The sequence below is a fragment of the Dendronephthya gigantea genome, unplaced genomic scaffold (assembly GCF_004324835.1).
Source record: "Dendronephthya gigantea isolate DGI-Jeju-01 unplaced genomic scaffold, DenGig_1.0 000180F, whole genome shotgun sequence".
Classification (NCBI taxonomy): domain Eukaryota; kingdom Metazoa; phylum Cnidaria; class Anthozoa; order Malacalcyonacea; family Nephtheidae; genus Dendronephthya; species Dendronephthya gigantea.
Window position 1 is genome coordinate 242,662 of NW_021163190.1, and position 20,758 is coordinate 263,419.

A 20,758-nucleotide genomic window follows, 5' to 3' on the forward strand; every position below is an offset into this window, starting at 1 on the left:
AATCAATGCCAAAGGATCGTTCTGGAGCGACTTCATTTATCTATAACAATCATGTGACTATAGCTGGGGGTTGCTGTGATGTTTGGTCTGGGATTCTTGATGATATGATTAGAATGAATATTGACCCAAACCCTGATCTCTCAACACACTGGAGTGACTGTCCTGTTAAACTACCTGATAAGTTGAGATACCACAGCAGTGTGCTGTATAATGATCAGTTGATAGTCTCTGGAGGTGATAATGGAAATGGTTTATCTGACTTGATCAGTTCAGTCCAGCTTGTTCCTCCCTATACTGTGAAGACCTTATCAAGAATGCCAGAACCAAGACAAGGTCACACCATGGAAATATTTGATGATAATTTGTTGATAGTTGGTGGAACTGCAACTGGCGGATGCAAAGACAACCTCAGCAGTGTCGTACTGTTCAATATAAAGAAGAATGAGCTGAAACAGTTGTCACCACTGCCGTATGAAGTGAGTGATATGGCAACTGTGAGATGGGGAGACAACATTGTTGTTATTGGTGGCGCTGACAAACATGCCAAGCCATTAGATACAGTTATCATTTACAATGTCAAGACAGAACAAAGTCACATGCTGCCATCAATGAGATGTAAGAGGAGGGGATGTACTGCAGTTGTTATTGAAAACAACATTGTAGTCCCGGGAGGGGATGGTGAGCGACGAGAGCTGAAGTCAGTTGAAGGTTTCAACTTTGAAAGGTATTCTTGGGAAGAACTTCCAGAAATGTCTGAGGCAAGATGGCTGCACACTGCTGTTGTTGTGTGAACAATATGTAAGGTATTAAGTGAAAACTCCTAACATATTATGAACAATAGAAATGAACTATAAGATTTTCACAAAGTTATAGAAATAGATTGTAGCATTCTAAGTTGACTGTCAGACATATACTGATTTGTATTTTTGTGATTGAATTTAAAGTATTTTCTTAGAATTATATATTAAAGAACAATAACAAATCTTTGAAATAGATATTTTCATTGAGGAAGGCTTAAAATGAAACACCAAATAAAACATTCGAAATAAGCTTTTCTGCACCCCCTCCACATAGGTTTTTCAGCAACAACTCCACCCCTCTCCACCTGGGTTCTTCTGCCTTGGTCCCCCAGACCAAGAATCCTAAGTGAGCCTCTGCCTCAAGAAATAGCTCAGTTACCTATTTTAAATATCAGCCTGTCTGTAAATGATGTCTGTGTCTGTCAGACTGCCACAGACCAAGTCATATTTTAAAATTTAACAATTAACAAGATTTGAAGAGATAGTTTTACTTTTTATTAAAACAAAACCAAAAACTGATTAACTAATATAAATTGGTTTGTCAACTAAAATAAAATTCTTGTTTCAAGTTTGCTCACAGATTGTTTTGTAATTTCACGTTTTCCATGGCGTCCTTGAAGGCTTTTAGTACAAGATTTACATTATCTTTTGTACTGTTCAACCCCATCAGACCAACACGCCATATCTGAAAAATTTCACAACAAAAAGTACGGTTTTTCACATGGAAAAAAAATTACGATTATGGAGCTAATATCTGCGAATATGGAGAAGAAAATTGTGAATATGGATACCTTTCCAGCAGATCTTCCAAGACCACCTGAAATATCCATTTTATATCTGAAAAATAAATTGATTATTCAATTTTAACACTCTCCCTCTTTATTGGACCTGTAGGAATAACCTTTATTGTTGACCTCTAGAAAGAACAATTTAGAGCTATCCAGTATAAATAAAGTTGGTTTAGTTTAGGTTTCCTCCTGTAGTAACACTGGATCATTAAGAGATGATCCTTACTGAACCTCTAGGAAGAACAGTTTAGAACTGATAGAACTATCCAGTAAAAATAAAATTAGTTTAGTTTAGGTTTCCTACTGTAGTAACACTGGATCAATAAAAGATGATCCTTACTGAACCTCTAGGAAGAACAGTTTAGAACTGATAGAACTATCCAGTAAAAATAAAATTAGTTTAGTTTAGGTTTCCTACTGTAGTAACACTGGATCAATAAAAGATGATCCTTACTGGATCTCTAGGAAGAACAGTTTAAAACTGATAGAGCTATCCAGTATTAAGAAAGTTAGTTTAGTAAACATACTTTTCGCCAATGAATGCTGAAACTTTCTTCCAGTCGACTCCTTGTGGAATAACAACTCCAGTGATGGTAGATAAGCGATGGCGCTATGAGAGAAAATGGAAGATTAATCCTTTAAACTACGATTAACATTTCTGCATGGACATCACTAAAATATTTCTCAAACCTTGTCTTGAACAAATAAGGTGAATCCCATTTTCTCGAAACCTTCGCGTAAAAGTTCAGCACATTTCTGATGTCTTGCAATAAAGTTTTCAAGACCCTAAATATGAGAGTTGACAAGCGAGAGTTTACATGAGAGTTTCATCAACTATCATTGCTTCATCAAACGAGAACAAGAGTTACATGAGAGTTGACAAGCGAGAGTTTACATGAGAGTTTCATCAACTATCATTGCTTGATCAAACGAGAACAAGAGTTGCATGAGAGTTGACAAGCGAGAGTTTACATGAGAGTTTCATCAACTATCATTGCTTGATCAAACGAGAACAAGAGTTACATGAGAGTTGACAAGCGAGAGTTTACATGAAAGTTTCATCAACTATCATTCCTTGATCAAACGAGAACAAGAGTTACATGAGAGTTGACAAGCGAGAGTTTACATGAGAGTTTCATCAACTATCATTGCTTGATCAAACGAAAACAAGAGTTGCATGAGAGTTGACAAGCGAGAGTTTACATGAGAGTTTCATCAACTATCATTGCTTGATCAAACGAGAACAAGAGTTGCATGAGAGTTGACAAGCGAGAGTTTACATGAGAGTTTCATCAACTATCATTGCTTGATCAAACGAAACAAGAGTTGCATGAGAGTTGACAAGCGAGAGTTTACATGAGAGTTTCATCAACTATCATTGCTTGATCAAACGAGAACAAGAGTTGCATGAGAGTTGACAAGCGAGAGTTTATATGAGAGTTTCATCAACTATCATTGCTTGATCAAACGAGAACAAGAGTTGCATGAGAGTTGACAAGCGAGAGTTTATATGAGAGTTTCATCAACTATCATTGCTTGATCAAACGAGAACAAGAGTTGCATGAGAGTTGACAAGCGAGAGTTAATATATAATCCAGTCAAAAACGTTGTTTAAACAAACCTCCTCAACCACAAGTGAAAGAGCTTCTCGTAAAGCATATACCGAATTTGTTGGTCCAGTATGATGGTATCTAAGGATTATATTGAAACAGGCAATATTAGTCATATTACTGTTGAATTTATAATGGTTGCACTGAGTGAATTTGTGATTTCACACCAAAATTGCACGACACAAAGTGCAATTTCCACTTTATTATATTCATTTTGAAATCATACAAAAGATTAAACAAATTCAAAACGATTTATTGGCTGAAAGAACCGTAAACGCGGTGTAAAATGTGAGCAATTTTCATTTATTTTTGTGAAGAAATTTTGCGGGGCATTTAAAATTCAAAATAATAAAATTTTGTTCCATATTTTCCCGTGTAATTTGATTGGATGGTTACACTGAAATACTAAATCTGATTGGTTATTGTGGTGCAGAGCTTCAATCTTATTGGCTTATAAATGATGTGATTAATGCTCAAAAATAGTGCGATTTGGGAATTAATCACAGTATTTTTAACCAATCAGATTGCAAGAAACACCATTGATTTCAAAATGAATATAATAAAGTGTAGTATGTTACTGGTGTTCATAATTATCATGTCTGGAAAATCAATAACAGCAACATATGAAGATGGTTTGTCTCACCTGCGTGGCCCATCATCACAACCCCAGTAATTTGCAATCATTGTGAGATCAAAGTAGAATGAGGGTACTTTAGTTTTCCTGGATTGCAATTTCTTCCTAGAAATATCAGAAATATCTTTCTCAGGTAGTTCTGACACAAACCATGACAGCTTATTGTAGAATACTACCTACACTGGACCACCAGGTTTGAGATATCTTGCTCAGGTAGTTCAGACACAAACCACGACAGCTTATGTAGAATACTACCTACACTGGACCACCACATTTGAGATATTTTTCTCAGGTAAATCAGACACAAACCACGACAGCTTATTGTAGAATACTGCCTACACTGGAACACCACATTTGAAATATCTTTCTCAGGTAGTTCAGGCACAAACCAGGATAGCTTATTGTAGAATACTACCTACACTGAACCACCACGTTTGAGATATCTTTCTCAGGTAGTTCAGACACAAACCAGGATAGCTTATTGTAGAATACTACCTACACTGAACCACCACGTTTGAGATATCTTTCTCAGGTAGTTCAGGCACAAACCACGACAGCTTATTGTAGAATACTACCTACACTGGACCACCACATTTGAGATATCTTAATTATCTTTCTCAGGTAGTTCAGACACAAACCACTACAGCTTATTGTAGAATACTACAGTACACTTGACCACTATGACCATTGAGACATGGTTTTTCAGGACAAATTAGTTCAACCAATACTTACCATGCTCTGGGACTAAGTGATATTGGACTCAGCCCTGGTGGGGCACTTAAGCATTTCTGTGAGCCACTATATATAACATCGATTTCAAGCTCATCAACATTGATTGTTGATCCCCCAAGTGATGCCACAGTATCAACAATTAAAACACAATCATTGCTACAAAATATAACAAGTTTCTTAAACTTAAATTTTCCTCACAATAACAAGAGACACTGACAGATAGTTTTGTTAACTCATTAACTGACAGTACTCTTTCAATGATGAGTAAAATCATCTGGCATTAGACAGAGTAAAATACTAAAGTTGGTCACATCTGGGTGCATTGCAAGCTAATGGGTTAACAAGAGACACTGACAGATAGTTTTGTTAACTTATTAACTGACAGAATTCTTCCACTGATGAGTAAAATCATCGGACATTAGACAGAGTAAAGTTCTAAAGTAGGTCACATCTGGGTGCATTGCAAGCTAATGGGTTAACAAGAGACACTGACAGATAGTTTTGTCAACTTATTAACTGACAGTACTCTTTCACTGATGAGTAAAATCATCTGGTATAAGGAAAAGTGTAAGTTCATAATGCAAGGAAATGGTTGAGCAATAGACACTCACTTATGACAGAGTTCTCCAATTCCTTCAAGAGGCTGACATGTTGTACCAGAAGACTCACCATGGGCGATGAAAACTACGCTTGGTCTGTGTTTCTCTATTCCCTGAAAAAGTTACAAAACAAGAGATCAGCGAGCTACTTGGTGATGCCACTCTAGCTACCTTAAATCACAAGAAAAGTTATTCATAATGAAACCTTTTTAATGTCTTCTAAGGTAAAGACTTCACCAATTGGTCTCTCTATCTTCCTCACATCACAACCTGGCAAAATTAAAAGAGTTTGTGCTTAGTTGGTTTGGAATTAAACATAACAGAGTCTAGTTCGTTAACAAAAGTTGACAGTGAGTTTTGTTAATTTATTAACTGACAGTACTCTTCCACTGATGAGTAAAATCATCTGACATTAGACAGAGTAAAATACTAAAGTAGATCACTTCTGGGTGCATTGCAAGCTAATGGGTTAACAAGAGACACTGACAGATAGTTTTGTTAATTTATTAACTGACTGTACTCTTCCACTGATGAGTAAAATCATCTGACATTAGACAGAGTAAAATACTAAAGTAGATCACTTCTGGGTGCATTGCAAGCTAATGGGTTAACAAGAGACACTGACAGATAGTTTTGTTAACTTATTAACTGACAGTACTCTTCCACTGATGAGTAAAATCATCTGACATTAGACACAGTAAAATACTAAAGTAGATCACATCTAGGCGCATTGCAAGCTAATAGGTTAACAAGAGACACTGACAGATAGTTTTGTTAACTTATTAACTGACAGTACTCTTCCACTGATGAGTAAAATCATCTGGTATTAGACAGAGTAAAATACTAAAGTAGGTCACATCTGGGTGCATTGCAAGCTAATGGGTTAACAAGAGACACTGACAGATAGTTTTGTTAACTTATTAACTGACAGTACTCTTCCACTGATGAGTAAAATCATCTGACATTAGACAGAGTAAAATACTAAAGAAGAAAACAACAGTCAGTGATGCACCTCATCAGTGCTTTAACACGGAGTGATTGTTACATATTAGAACAATTAACCTCACAATTACTGGGCGATTAACCGTAATTAGGTTACATAAACAAAGGCTATTTCATACCAATTCTTTCGGCCATATCCGAAGCTCTTTCTCCCCAAATCCCGTTAACACAAATCAATATTTTCTCTCCTCTCTCAGTCATATTAATAATAGACGCTTCGACCCCGGCATGACCAGTACCGCTAAGAGCGAACGTCATCTTGTTCTTTGTCTGCCAAACGTACTGCAAGCCCATCTTAACTTCATCCATTATCTCACAAAATCGCGGATCTAAAAGGCCCAAAATTGGCTGAGCACAAGCGTTTAAAACCTTTTGATGGCCATTCGAAGGCCCCGGACCCATTAAAAGCCTTTCTTCGACTTTTAAAGGCACGAGAAGCTGCTTTGGTGGTTCTACAACAGACATTTTATAATCTTATTGTTGATTGTGCGAGAATTTGAGAAAAGTCTTTGAAACTTTGAAATTTGAATATTTACAAATAATCCAACACGTGGACTTAGGACCGGAAGTCTTGCACCGGAAGTCTTGTACTGAACGTCATGTACCGGAGGTCTTGTACCGGAGGTCTCGTACCGGAGGTCTTGTACCGGAGGTCTTGTACCGGAAGTCTTGTACCGGAATTTACGTCACAAAGTAACAAAATGTTGCGAAATGTCATCACATTGCAGGTACAATTATAGATCAGTCGTTAGACTCGTGCACTGATCTCGATGATGGAACTGGATATGGATCACTGATCGCCCGAAGCTCGCGATTTCTCTGGCGTTAAAACAAAAGAGCGCGCATGCGTGAGCTTCATCCACTGAGCTATACAGGAATTTATATATAACTCAGTAGTGGCTTCATCTTCCATCGCCTCCTACCCAAGCACCCCCGCGCGCTCACACTTTCCTTGAACACCGATCTCTATGTAGTAGCTGAATGCAACCCAACCTTATTCCAAAAAACCGCCTGCCTAAGCTTGCATCTGGCGCATGCGCCAACAATGTAACAAAATGACGTCACCGCTGAGCTATACTATACTATGGTCGTGACAATGAGGATTTTTATATAGATCATTGGCTAAACTCGAGCACTGATCTCAGTGTGAGAAATTAAACAAACGTTAATCTTTTCCCACTGACCTACCAAAGCGAAAACCATTGAATAACTTTAAAAAGTTCAATTTTTCTTCTGAATACGCATTCTGCAATATTTTGACAGCTCATCAAACACATCTGACAGCTGTGAAATGGCCATTTTGAGGCTTAAAGTATGGACAAGGTTATTATTCAAACGATTCGTTTTTGCCGTGTGCAAGCTTCAAATCTTTGAGGCAAGACATATTTTGTTGAGCATTTATAAATCTTTTTTCTCACCAAGTTTGAAGCCTAAGTATTGAGAATCTGCCAATTTTCACGTTGTCAGCCAGTCCTATATAAAATTTCTTAACCATCATGGGCGGCAACACCAAATTCAACTGATCAATGGCGATGCATAACTATATTCAATGATCCTTATCCTCTATAAATCAACCGCAAGTGGGGTTAATTGATATTTTCCCTCTTGCTGCGTTGGTTATTCATCAATGCCGGTGTATTTCGTATGTAATTTGAATGAATTTGAATTCCAATCTGAATAGTGCAATGTTATATGAAAATATTTCTACCATAAGCAGTGATAAGCTTATAAATTTTGCAACAAACTCAAGTAACTCCAACCTTCGAGCTATTAAAGAATATAATCCACCCTTTTACTACGTGAATAATATAAATAGCTTTTAATAGAATTAATTCTAGCAAATAAATCGTCATCACTTATTATTTATTGGCTTTGTGCACTACAGATAAACTAATCAGCTAATGGCATGTCAATAGACCTTTCCCCTTTTAGCTTCCAAGCGCGCAATGCGTGACGGTGGTTGATTATCAAGGTCAATTTGAGTTCTGACCCCCCCCCCATGTTCAGGCGTTCATGTTTAGTTTAAGAAAGAAACAAAACGAATTGGCAAGGTTTTCTTACAAATAAAATCGCTTCAAAGCAGAACAATTGCAACTCAAAGTCCCTTGATAATCAACTCACCTATCGCCGCGCTTGAAAGCTAGAAGGGGAAAAGTCTATTGCGCAATTAAGCTCCATTTCAAAAGATTTTGCCCTCAATTTAGACTTGAATAATAACAGTAATACCTAACATATTTTAGACTTGACATTTAATGCGATATTAATCTATATGTTCCGCATTGCAATGTTACAGTTCATCTTTTACTGCGTTATCGTAGAAGAACGTTTCCCCACATTTTTTGCAATATTCGTATGGCACTGTTACTTCTTTCCCTCCATCAAATTGCATTTTGACTGGCTCTTTAGCAGGGATCTTCTCGTGGTCGCCATTCGGACAAGGTGTTATGCTTTCGACTTTGTATGAATCTGGCGTGAATACCACCCTCTTGTGTTTCACCTCTTGAACGAAACTTTTGTATCTTTTTCTCACCCTCTTTATCCCCAGAGCCCACCAGTTTTACCCACTTTCAGTACAGGTTTAACCACTCTTTTGATAACTCTTTCTACTGGTCTAGTTACATGTCGAATAACCCTTCTCAGGCCTCTTATAATACCAGAAACCTCGACTGTGGAAGACAGTAGAACTACACTGATGAGTCCAAAAGCTAGCAAAGTTGCTTTCCTCATGATGTTATGGTTCGATAAAGCGTCTCAGTTAAAGTGCCGACTAGAATCGCACACACTTGGCTGATTAAATCGACATAAACAAATATTCGACAAAAGGCATTTATATGATCAATACCACACCATGCACCAGCTGTGATATTTCTAAGCTGTAAAGTGGAGCATAACCGACCACATCACTGCTTTTGTGAACTGTTTACCTCATAACGAATGACTGGATATTATTAAGGTATTTATTTAGCTTGTCGGCGAATACCTAAAGCCGGTTTTCCATCGTAGGCGACATGTTTCGATCGAACGAAATTTTCCGCTCGATTTTCTTTTCAATTGTGAGAAATCGTAAGGGCCTAGCTTTATTAAAGTCTGTTTCAGCTCATTTGCATCAGGTCAGAGCATCAGAAGAGCGACGCCTTGACCTAGATCTAAATATTTTTAGTTGCTATAGGACTTTGCAGAGAAGATCGAATTTGCGGCTTTGCCCTTTGAGATTTCGCAATTTGCTTGTGGTATTCATATGATCATATCCAAACATTGCTTATCATTAAACAATCATATAATGCTTGTCGGACATGGAATTTACTGCATCACCTGAAAAGGTAGGTATAAGAACGGATAAAATTGGTCACGGGCAGCAATTTTAGCTGTGTTGTACCAATAATTTAAGTGTAATCTAAACCGACATTGCTTGCCGAATATTAATAGATTTCGGCGAATGCGGAATTATTCCTATTTCCTGAGATTTAACGTCTGACGTTTCAGAATTTGCTTACTAGTTCATTTTCAAAGATGCGGCAGTTGCTTCTGGTCTTTAGGGCTTATGTCATTTTTATCTTTATAAATATTAAACGCTTGCCTGATCTGCAAAAAAATTCAGTTGGCCCAATCATAATGCTTGTCTGACAAGGAATGTATTGCATCATCTGAAAAGGTAAGGGCGGCCCCTGCGCATCTCAGTAAGCATTGCGCCGTTTCAATGTAGCTGAATGCATCCTATTTTTAGTCATTCTGCTCAGTGAAATATGAAGAAATCATCTTTCCTAGCACTTGGATTGACTATCCTGGTGGTTCTTTGCTGTGCCACCGAGGTAACCTGTTTCATAGGCAAAATTTTCAAGGAAATAGACAGAGCTCTTTGCAGATTCGATCGCCATGTTACTCGACCTTTTATCAAAGCCATCGGTCTTGTGAGGGTGAAGAAAACGTACAGACAGTTCAAAGTAGAAGTTAAACACAGCAGAGTTATTTTCTCGCTAAATTCATATCGTGTGGAGAAAATAAAACCGTGCGCTCATGGACATCACGACATCGTTCAGGACAAGCGAGCGATTGAGATACAATTTCAAGATCAAGCCGTTACATTTCGTCACAAATACTGCAGAAAATGCGGACAGAATTTCTTCTAGACTCCAATAAAACCTTGCGTTATGCAGACAAATAGTTTTTCACGGACAATGCAAAGAACACATGTGATGTGAATGGCTTTAATTGAGCTTATTTTATTTTTAATAGACTATTATGTACTCTGCTTTTTAAAATTTAATCATGATATTTGACTATATTATATATGATTGACTATAACTTGATAATAGCATTATAAAACGATGATTGAGTTAAATACTAAACTGATTTAGTGTGTTCATGAAGATTCGTCATGTGCGAGATATATATGTTATATAAACATACACAATCTTTCTAAATATATAACGTTTGTTGTCAATTGAAATACAATCTATGATGACAGTTTTAAAATCAGTGCAAAAGTGCGTTCGCTTGATTTACCAGGGTTTTAATACTGGATGAAGTGCTGTGATCTTCTTCAGTTGATCTAATGTCATAAATATCATACCAGATGCTGCACCACATTTTGAACAGATAAGAACAGGGCTCTTGATGTACAAATTGTTCGTTTCAGTCCTGGAACCACGGTCCGATTTCGAGGAAAGTGTGATTCCGAGAAGGCTTGATTTCCCCTTGTTTTCCCAAGTCACAGTGCTCCGAACGGAAATCGTCAGCCATCCAACGCCTCTTGGCTCGAAATTATGCGGTGGGCAGCTTGAAGCGGCTGTGATCACAATCAGAACTGCTGAAAACAGTATCTTAAAGTTCATTCTGTGAGTCATTGCTTATGTTCACCGCTAGCTGTGGTTCACTGAGGTGTTTGCGTCAGAAACAGCGCGATCGTCAGCTATAGAATGGTCGTTGAACTCTTTGAATTTATCTCGTTAATAACTCCGTATCTAAACAACAATCTCAACTTAACTTAAAGCTGTAGAGCCCCTGTCAATGCATCAATGCATCAATGCGTCAGTCAGTGCCCCTGCAGCCCCTCACGTGAATGTCAGAATACCCATTTGACAATTTTCCGAGTATTGACATTCCTTGGAGTTAATTATGGCTGTTCTTGGGCGAAAGTGTTGCCTGAAATTAATAATTTTACTGTTAATTCTTAAGATTACGGTATCGTCGGTCGAAAAATTGCCAATAGTGTACGACACCGAAAGTGGAAAATACTACGCAATAAGAAATCACCCGACGTGTGACGAATATCCGATTGAATACGATCCCAAAACAAATACGTTTACGAATAATCCAAAGTACACTGGCGGTTGCGAGAGATTCAAGATAAAGGTTTCACAAGATTATGAAGGCTTCCAAATCGAGAGTTTCGAGGAGACCACAACCACTAAATTAGGGATCTAACACTAAAGGACACGAGATAATTCATGGCAAGAATTCGTTGAGAAGAGATCGTGGTTGCATGACGAACATGCAGAAGTGTTTTCACACTATGTGGCATAAAAACTATGTAATTGTCTGGAATGGTCTAGTCTAGAAATGTCTAGAATCGACAAGCGAATAAGTCGGAATAACCTATAGCATATAAACGTAAATTTGTATGATATATTTACAACAATGTTTATATAATAAATGGATTTAAAGGAAAGACCCGACAAGTTTAGACTGTATTCCCTGTAAAGTAGTAGAGCGATGTAACCAGTTGAAGGTTTTTAGACTTTACTGGCTTTAAGGCCAGTGTTAAGGGAAGGTTTGTTGTGTTTAATTAGTGTTTCTGTTTCCTTTTAATCCATACACGTGTGTTGTAAAGTATTGTATTTCATTCTGTTTGAGGATGGCTTTGAAAGATTGAAATAAAGTCGAAAATTTACAGCTTTAACCTGTGTCTTGCTTGATTGAAACATAGATTCTCAAGATGTCTATATAGTCTTTTCGAAATTTGTTTTTTACTTTATCAGACTATTTAAAAGTTAAAAGCAGTATCTTAATTGGCAGAATAGTGGGTAGTAGTGGCGATTTTCTCGCTCATTAGAAATTTAGAATTCAAAACGAAGTCCGTTCACATTTTTTACAGCATTCGAAACGTCAATCGTAAAATTAGGTCTTCATCTGCATGTTTTATCAGTTTGTCGCTTTGGCCCCTAACGCATTTAATGCAATTTTTATACCGACAAAAAAACGCTGAGTCATGTATTCACTTATTAGATATAATCCCATATGAAATATAATGAAACTATAAAAAAATATGAATGCAATTGCCATGTAGTCATATAGATATAATTCACAGTATAGAAAACGATATAACGATCATTTCCACACATTTACTATCAACTAATTAACTGATAAACAATTGATATACTAGAATAACTAGATACACGTGATTGTACTGTATGGAGTGACATATAAAGAGTTTGACAGAAAGTGGCAATTTCTTGTTGCCTACAGAATAATGTGCTTCGAATAGAGTATAGCAAAAAAATCCAAATTTATTCGTTCAATTGCCGCTGATTAACTGCTTGACAGGTTTGTATCCAATCCCATTTTCTAGAACATTAGTAGCAGCGCCGAGGATATCTCGTCTGCATTCTTTGTCCATTAAGCAGTCGGCATTCATTGGAAATTCTACGGTTCCACCGTCTTTCCGAAAAGTTTTCATCAATACACGACGTTTCTTGTGCGATATAGTCACTGCTAGACCATCGTTTGAGAATTTTGGCGTCACACTGACCTCACTGTTTTTCTCGTCTACTTCTTTGGCCGTAAGTGTACCATCTTTCAACGTCAAGATCTGGACTTCTTGCGACGTTGATTCAACTAAACGACCATTCGAAGGGTCAATACCAACTGGCAACAGTTCACCGTAACAGCAGACGGTCCAAAGAAAAACTAGGCTGAGTTTTAATACAAACATGTTCAGTAACGAAGCCAGCAACAATTGGCGCCAATGTGTCGACTGTCGATTCTGCTGAGGTGGTTGCTAGTTAAACGTTAAGAACACGTGATAGTTCTTAATTTATGCGCATGCTTATCACGTGTTTCCGCTGAGCTATAAACCGTAAACACAATATAGGTCGGCACTCTACCTTGCATGGGAATTGTTTATTTCGTATATATACCGAATGAAATACGTATTTCTCCAATAAATTCACTGTTATATAGCATTCAATCACGTTTCTCAACCCTCAGTCTCACAGCGATAACACGCAGTATACCCCCGTTCACACTACACTCGATCTATTAGCACGGCAAAAATCGATAACCGTGCCTGGTAGCCTGAACACTAATAAAATTGGGTTTAGCCGTGCCAATAAATTGAGTGTAGTGTAAACGGGGCTTTTAACATACCGAATATGAAAATCATTGCAAGATTATGGAACGGATTACGTTAGCCTTTGTGTATTGAACCTGATTAATACGGTATCAGTACCAATTTCATCTGTGCTAGTCGCTAAGCCTTTGAATTGGTAGTCTAAGAACGGATAAATTTTGTCACGGGTAACAATTTTAGCTGTATTGTGTCAATAATTTAAGTGTAATCTAAACCGACATTGCTTGCCGAATATTAATAGATTTCGGCGAATGCGGAAATATTCTTATTTCCTGAGATTTAACGTCTGAGGTTTCGGAATGTGCTTACTAGTTCATTTTCAAAGATGCGGCAGTTGCTTCTGGTCTTTAGGGCTTATGTCATTTTTATCTTTATAAATATTAAACGCTTGCCTGATCTGCAAAAAAATTCAGTTGGCCCAATCATAATGCTTGTCTGACAAGGAATGTATTGCATCATCTGAAAAGGTAAGGGCGGCCCCTGCGCATCTCAGTAAGCATTGCGCCGTTTCAATGTAGCTGAATGCATCCTATTTTTAGTCATTCTGCTCAGTCAAATATGAAGAAATCATCTTTCCTAGCACTTGGATTGACTATCCTGGTGGTCCTTTGCTGTGCCACCGAGGTAACCTGTTTCATAGACAAAATTTTTGATGCAATAGTGGATGATATTCTTCCTGATTTCGAACGCCATGTGATTCGACCTCTCATCGCTAAACCTCTGAAGAAAGTCGCCAAAGCCATCGGTCTTGTGAGGGTGAAGAAAACGTACAGACAGTTCAAAGAAGAAGTTAAACACAGCAGAGTTGTTTTCTCGCCAAATTCATATCGCGTGGAGAAAATAAAACCGTGCGCTCATGGACATCACGACATCGTTGAGGACAAGCGAGCGATTGAGATACAATTTCAAGATCAAGCCGTCTCATTTCGTCACAAATACTGCAAAAAATGCGGACAGATTTTCTTCTAAACTACCATAGAACCTTGCGTTATGCAGACAAATAGTTTTTCACGGACAATGCAAAGAACACATGTGATGTGGCTTGTATAATTGAGCTTATTTTATTTTTACTGTAATAGACTATTATGTTTAAAATTTAATCATGATATATAACTATATTATATATGATTGAGTATAACTTGATAATAACATTTTAAACGATGATTGAGTTACTAAACTGATTTAGTGTGTCCATGCCTGAACATTCATTTGTACGAGCAATATATATTATATATGCATATAATATACACAATCTTTCCAAATATATAACGTTTGTTGTCGAGTTGAAAGACATCTATGATGATAGTTTTAAAATCAGTGCAAAAGTGCGTTCGCTTGATCTAGCAGCGGTTTTAATACTGGATGAAGTGCTGTGATCTTCTTCAGTTGATCTAATGTCATAAATATCATACCAGATGCTGCACCACATTTTGAACAGATAAGAACAGAGCTCTTAATGTACAAATTGTTCGTTACAGTCCTGGAACCACGATCCGATTTCGAGGAAAGTGTGATTCCGAGAAGGCTTGATTTCTCCTTGTTTTCCCAAGTTACAGTGCTCCGAACGGAAATCGTCAGCCATCCTACGCCTCTTGGCTCGAAATTATGCGGTGGGCAGCTTGAAGCGGCTGTGATCACAATCACAACTGCTGACAACAATATCTTAAAGTTCAGCGGCGACATTTTGCGAGTCATTGCGTATCTTCACTGGAGGATAATTCTGCATGAGAAACAGCGATCGTTAGGCAAAGAATGATCGCTGAAACTCTTTGAATATATCTCTTTAATAACGCGGTACAGACGAATGATTACATACACAAACTTTATGGCCGTCTACACTGCATTAAGTATGCGTAATTTACACGTGACTCATTAGACCATAAAATTTATGGTGCTCTTTAAAACCTGCGCGAGGTTACCTGCACTCCCACACATGCATAGAGGGTTATATTTTACAATTTGTGATGGACAATTTCAACATCGCATATTTACTAATAAAAGTTTTCAAGCCCAATGCAGGGGAACCCGTTTGACTGCAAACTCAACAAGCGTTGAATATATGACATTTGGATCGTTTAATATGTGACATTTGAAATGTCACATGCACTGCGGAGCGTTCCATTTCTGCTTTGACATAGTTGCAGTGTTGTTGAAAAAAAGTGCTTTAAAAAAACGTGCTTGTGTTAAAAGAAAGTGCTTTCCCATGACTGTAGGATCGCCCTTTTGTATCATCGTATGTCTTTCCACATTTTAAAAAACCGCAAGTGTTTCGAATAAGTTTACATGCAAGATGCAGACCAAACCCGTGTGAATTTCAAAATTCAAATGTTATATTCTAAACGACCCAACCGATGCGTTGGGAACGCTTGTTATTTTGAAGTCAAACGGAATCCGCTGTATCTGCAATCATAGCTAAATAAACCGCAATCATAGCTAACCAACATCATGGGGCACTGTTAACGGCAGCCGAAAGAGCTGTTGAGACCTACTTATTGAATTGTCAATTGTGTTTTTTGGGGGGCACCCTGTATATATTTGGTAATGTATCAGTTACAGCCAACATTGTCACTGAAACCGATATTCCATTCAAACAAGAATATCTAAAGAAAAGTATAGCGTGATTTGCATGTAGCTAGATACTTGTAGACAGACAAGAAAACTTGAAACAAAAATCAAACATGGCATCAAAAAGTGAACTGAAAGTCGTCTAAATAAATGAACTAGCTGGAAAGGCTTATATAATTTAGGAAAGCCCACCAACTCTCGATGTCAGTAAGGAATAGTAAAAATAGACTTAAATAGTCATATTTTAAATTCAAATAGAGTATTTCGTTAAGAATACAGCGATAAAACTATGTTTCCCGTGCTAGGCAGATGTAAATAACGATAAACTTGAATGCAGAGTTCTTGAAACACTCTAAAATACCAGTAATCTGTCTGTACCGAAATACAACAGAGCGGTTTGACCGTTTTTACCGAATAAAGGAAAGCGCCCTTAGTTAGACAAGAAGCTGACCTTTTAACAAACAGGTTCAACATTAGGTATTGAGTATCATCTCTCTTGAATGAGTCAACTTGAATATTATGCACTGAATATGTAGTTGTAAACAGTATCTTTGTATTAAGGTTAAAAACATTTAGTTTGCTTGTTGAATAAAACGATAGACTTGCTTTCTATTTTGAACTTATCCACCGTTTAAGCTAAACGGGCTTGATACAACCGGCCCCTGACCTAAATCATATTTCTATCTTATATAATTCACAATGTGTAAATAATGACGTAATTTGCACACTGAAAATAGCTTACATATGCTTGCAATAAAAAATCTTGTCCTGATTAATTAGCAAAAAGCAAAAAACTTATGAGTTATGTAGTTAATAGTCACGTCAGTTATATATGAGATACAATTCATACAAAGATAATACAAAACAGTACTGAAAATCAAAGCTTTCAGTCCGACATCAACGTAAAAATGGTCAGTTATATTGATCGGGTACATAGCCTCTGATAAAGATGTACAGTACATTATTTTCCTCCAATTAATGCGTGCTTTTTATAAGCAACACCATTTGCAACCACATTGTTTAGTGTATTGAAAAAGTAATCAAGGCATTTATCGTTATCGATGCACGCTTTATCTGAACTCATTTCAAAACTGCCACCTTTATATTTAACCGTCTCTGAGCGAAATTCCTGTTTATTACTTGAATAGGTTAACCCAACAACACTGCCGTTCAATGTTACTCCAAAATTCTTCGAAGAGGTCTTGTGATGGGATCGCTCCACTGTCAGATCACCTTCAGTGAATTTTACCTTGATAGGACCGTTGGATATTTCAATAATCTGTTTTGATTCCGTGTTCATTTCAGCAGGTTGAGTTTCACCATGACAGCAGACAGTGAATATCGCAATTAATGCGTATTTTAACACGTACATTTTGTAAACAAGGCCAGCTATGCCTAGGAATCGGTGTTGAAGTTCAACTTTAGTGTTCGCTGTTGTCGCACAGCCTACCTGCCGAACTTCTGATGTATATCTAAATGCGAATACTGGTTTCCGCTGTTCTATTATATGTCTAAGAATGCAAAATATGCATGTTAAGGTTGGCACTCTAGCCGAAAAGGAAATGCAAAATCATTTAGCAAACTACATGTTATTCGAAAGATATACGTGAAATATATATAATAATCCGAAAACATACATGATGTCGATAAATTGAAACGATCTCTTCACATTTTACAAACACTGTGAATTCGTACTTATCAATTCGTAATGATATATGTTGCTAATCTAACAGTTGATCATTTCACATGCTGTGTTTCCATTAGTAGAGAATGCTCCAATGATTTATAACATTGATAAAGAATATTGTTTCGCGCTTTGTTGATAAACGTTTTGCAATCGCGAATTTAATTTCAAAATATTTGCCGCATAGCACTTAGGAAAACAACTATATTTAACATTTCTTTAAGGTATAGACTATAAAAGAAATATGATCATATTTCATGTTAGTTGATCCATTATACAAAATTACCTAAGAAAGTAGGTGATTACATATTCCCCAAAAACCGACAGAAAAAACCCACAAAACAAAAACATACCTGCGATTGAAAATGCAACACAATAGCCAATAGGGGGTTAATATAACAACACCCATGCACTAAATATATTCAAAGCTGAAAATATGATCAAAATATGGTCAGGTTCGATGTCATAAGGCGATTATTAACAACATTATATTAATCGGACGATTTTAAACCTATACGCTTTTATTTATGGATTTCTAGTTTCAACCTATAGTTTTAACGTGGAGATTAATTTTTATATTACATATTCTTTTTATAACACTACACAGATACTTCAATAAAACTACAGGTTGCCACATGCAGACATATGGACATAAAATGACGAAAAAAAGTTATAGTTTTTAATGTTTTAACACTGATAAAATCTTGTGGAAATAAATATTATATTGGTAGGCTGGTATATAGCTACATTCTCAAGAGCTTGCCGAAGTGTTAAATACAATTTAAACATAAGAAATTGGTATTTCAATTATTCTTTTAGCGCTAGCATTGTATGCGGAAACTGTCGATTGCAATCTTCATTATTAAAATTGCTGTGTATAGCTGATAATACCGACAAAAAAACCAGCTGTGATATTGTTTAAGATATGCATGGTCACGGTGAAACAAAGTATTGATTGCTGCTAAATAGATCGCTATGGGGTGTACATAAATTACATGCAAATATATGACTAAGAGCTTCTTTCAAGGCCCCGTGACGCAGAGCTGATAAGATCGACGTATATTCGAGAATATACCATAAGCATTTCTTAAAGTTGAACGCGCATTAAAACATGGCTGTGTCTAGACGTGAGCATTGCTTGAAATTACTTATTTTACTATCACTTCTTCAGACAACAATTGCATCAGCAGAAGACTTGCAACTTATCGACGACACTGAAACAGAAAAACATCACGAAATGGAAGCTTCTTCAACTTGCGATGAATTCCCGATTGACTATGACCCCGTCACAAATACGTTCTCGAAAAATCGAAAGTATACCGGAGGTTGCAAGAATTTCGTAGCGACATACACGGAAGACTATGAGAAGTCGAGACAGGAGATTCATAAAAAATCCACGACGATTACAATTGGGATCTAACAATGCATGAAGATACAAAAAAGTCATTGCAGGAACGGAGTTCAAGTCAAATAGAGCATGACGTGTACAAGTTATACAGGACTTCAAAACATCAACTAATTCAGAATGGAGATCTTACGTTGTAAAGAAATATTTTTTGAAATCATAAGTGACAATGGGAGGCTATGAACACATTAGCTACATACAGAAATTCTGAACGAAATATATAAATATAGATCAATTAAGGTGACAACAATCATTGTGGTTATACGGAAGCAAGTTGATTGATAAGTTGCTTGACGTTAAATTCTCGTGGTTTTTCCACAGACAATAAAATAGTGAAGGTCTCGAATATACCAGATACTTAGTTTTCTTATTTTCGACGACCATCGGAGAAGTTATGATGAGTATATACCTCATTTAAATATCAAAATAAACGATTTTTTAAAACCGCACAATATATAAGTTATCAGTATATATACTGATAACAGTCCTTATAATCATATAAGAGAAAGTGATTTATAGATCTCTTTATAATAAACGACTTTCCATTTCTGGTAGTTGTTATTTCAATTACTCTTCACTGAACAGTGCGTTAGAACAGCAACGCAAGTTTTCTTCCTGAGTCAATCATTTGGGTTATTCTTCGACTGTCTGATTCAAGGACAAGGTGATTCCTGCGTCCCAACAGGTAAAACACGGAGGTTTCCACGGTACGATATATGTACTTCGTCCCATCTTCGCATTCGTGTCAAATATTGGCCAACGTATCTCAGAAAGAGATGAATTTTCCGTAGATCCTATTTCGCCACTCGAAAAACGGTAAAACCACAAATAAAAGCAGACACCGAAGGTCAAAATGGCAACCTTCATCACCACCGACATCTTGACAACAATTTAAAAAAAATATTTCGAGCAAGGAAGTTATAGAGTCTGAAAATGCGCAAATGTAGCACATTCCTATAAGTTTTAGCGTATTCTGGTTTTTTCCAGATTATTCGACATGACATTGAGAAGAAAGAAACTGACGTATATTTCAATAACTTTCTTGTTTTGAAGGCGCGGGAAAATTTCCTGTTTACGTTTTTGCATACAGTGGTAAAAACTCGTTATTTTCTGAAGGAAATATTTTGAATAGCATGAGATTACAATGACGACTGTCTAACTGAAAGATATGATATATATATATATAGATGCTAAATTTAATAAACTTTTTTAAGATTTTCATATAGCCTGCCATGAAATATTTCATATTTCATCAGCATTTGTGATTATAGTAAATATTTAGTGGTCCCACATTACGTCAAATTCAATGCATAAACGATGTCTCCTGTCTAAAGATGAAATATTTCTACGTCTATTTATAAATCTTTCAAAATAAGCAGGTGTCGTAATGTGGTGAAATAGAGCACAAATTATTTCATGTAATTGATTTTATTTCGTTAAATATATTAAGCAAAACACCGCAGAAATTGGTATTTATGAAGTTTCAAGCCGAAAATCTAATCGCTGGTTCACAATTGTGCATTTCTGTATCGCTATCAAAGAGAAAACTATTGAATAACTTTAAAAAGTTCAATTTTTCTTCTGAATACGC

General features: G+C 36.7%; 1 protein-coding gene across 2 annotated transcripts in view; it reads right to left on the minus strand.

Annotated features, from left to right (window-relative positions):
• The window catches only part of LOC114538336 (serine--pyruvate aminotransferase, mitochondrial-like), a 42,847-nt gene extending 36,182 nt beyond the window's left edge, over nt 1-6,665 (minus strand). The window contains exons 1-10 of one of the 2 annotated variants that reach the window (XM_028559489.1): nt 6,285-6,665; nt 5,369-5,433; nt 5,176-5,276; nt 4,565-4,720; nt 3,842-3,937; nt 3,210-3,279; nt 2,279-2,374; nt 2,116-2,198; nt 1,592-1,637; nt 1,365-1,485 (exon numbers count right to left, since the gene is read on the minus strand). In XM_028559489.1, coding sequence (XP_028415290.1) covers nt 1,375-1,485; nt 1,592-1,637; nt 2,116-2,198; nt 2,279-2,374; nt 3,210-3,279; nt 3,842-3,937; nt 4,565-4,720; nt 5,176-5,276; nt 5,369-5,433; nt 6,285-6,630 — 1,170 coding nt within the window. In that variant the 5' untranslated portion in view covers nt 6,631-6,665 and the 3' untranslated portion in view covers nt 1,365-1,374. Of the gene's footprint in view, nt 1-1,364; nt 1,486-1,591; nt 1,638-2,115; nt 2,199-2,278; nt 2,375-3,209; nt 3,280-3,841; nt 3,938-4,564; nt 4,721-5,175; nt 5,277-5,368; nt 5,434-6,284 lie in introns of those variants that run through there. The other variant, XM_028559491.1, reaches the window with a different exon arrangement.
• Between the last annotated feature and the right edge of the window lie 14,093 nt (nt 6,666-20,758).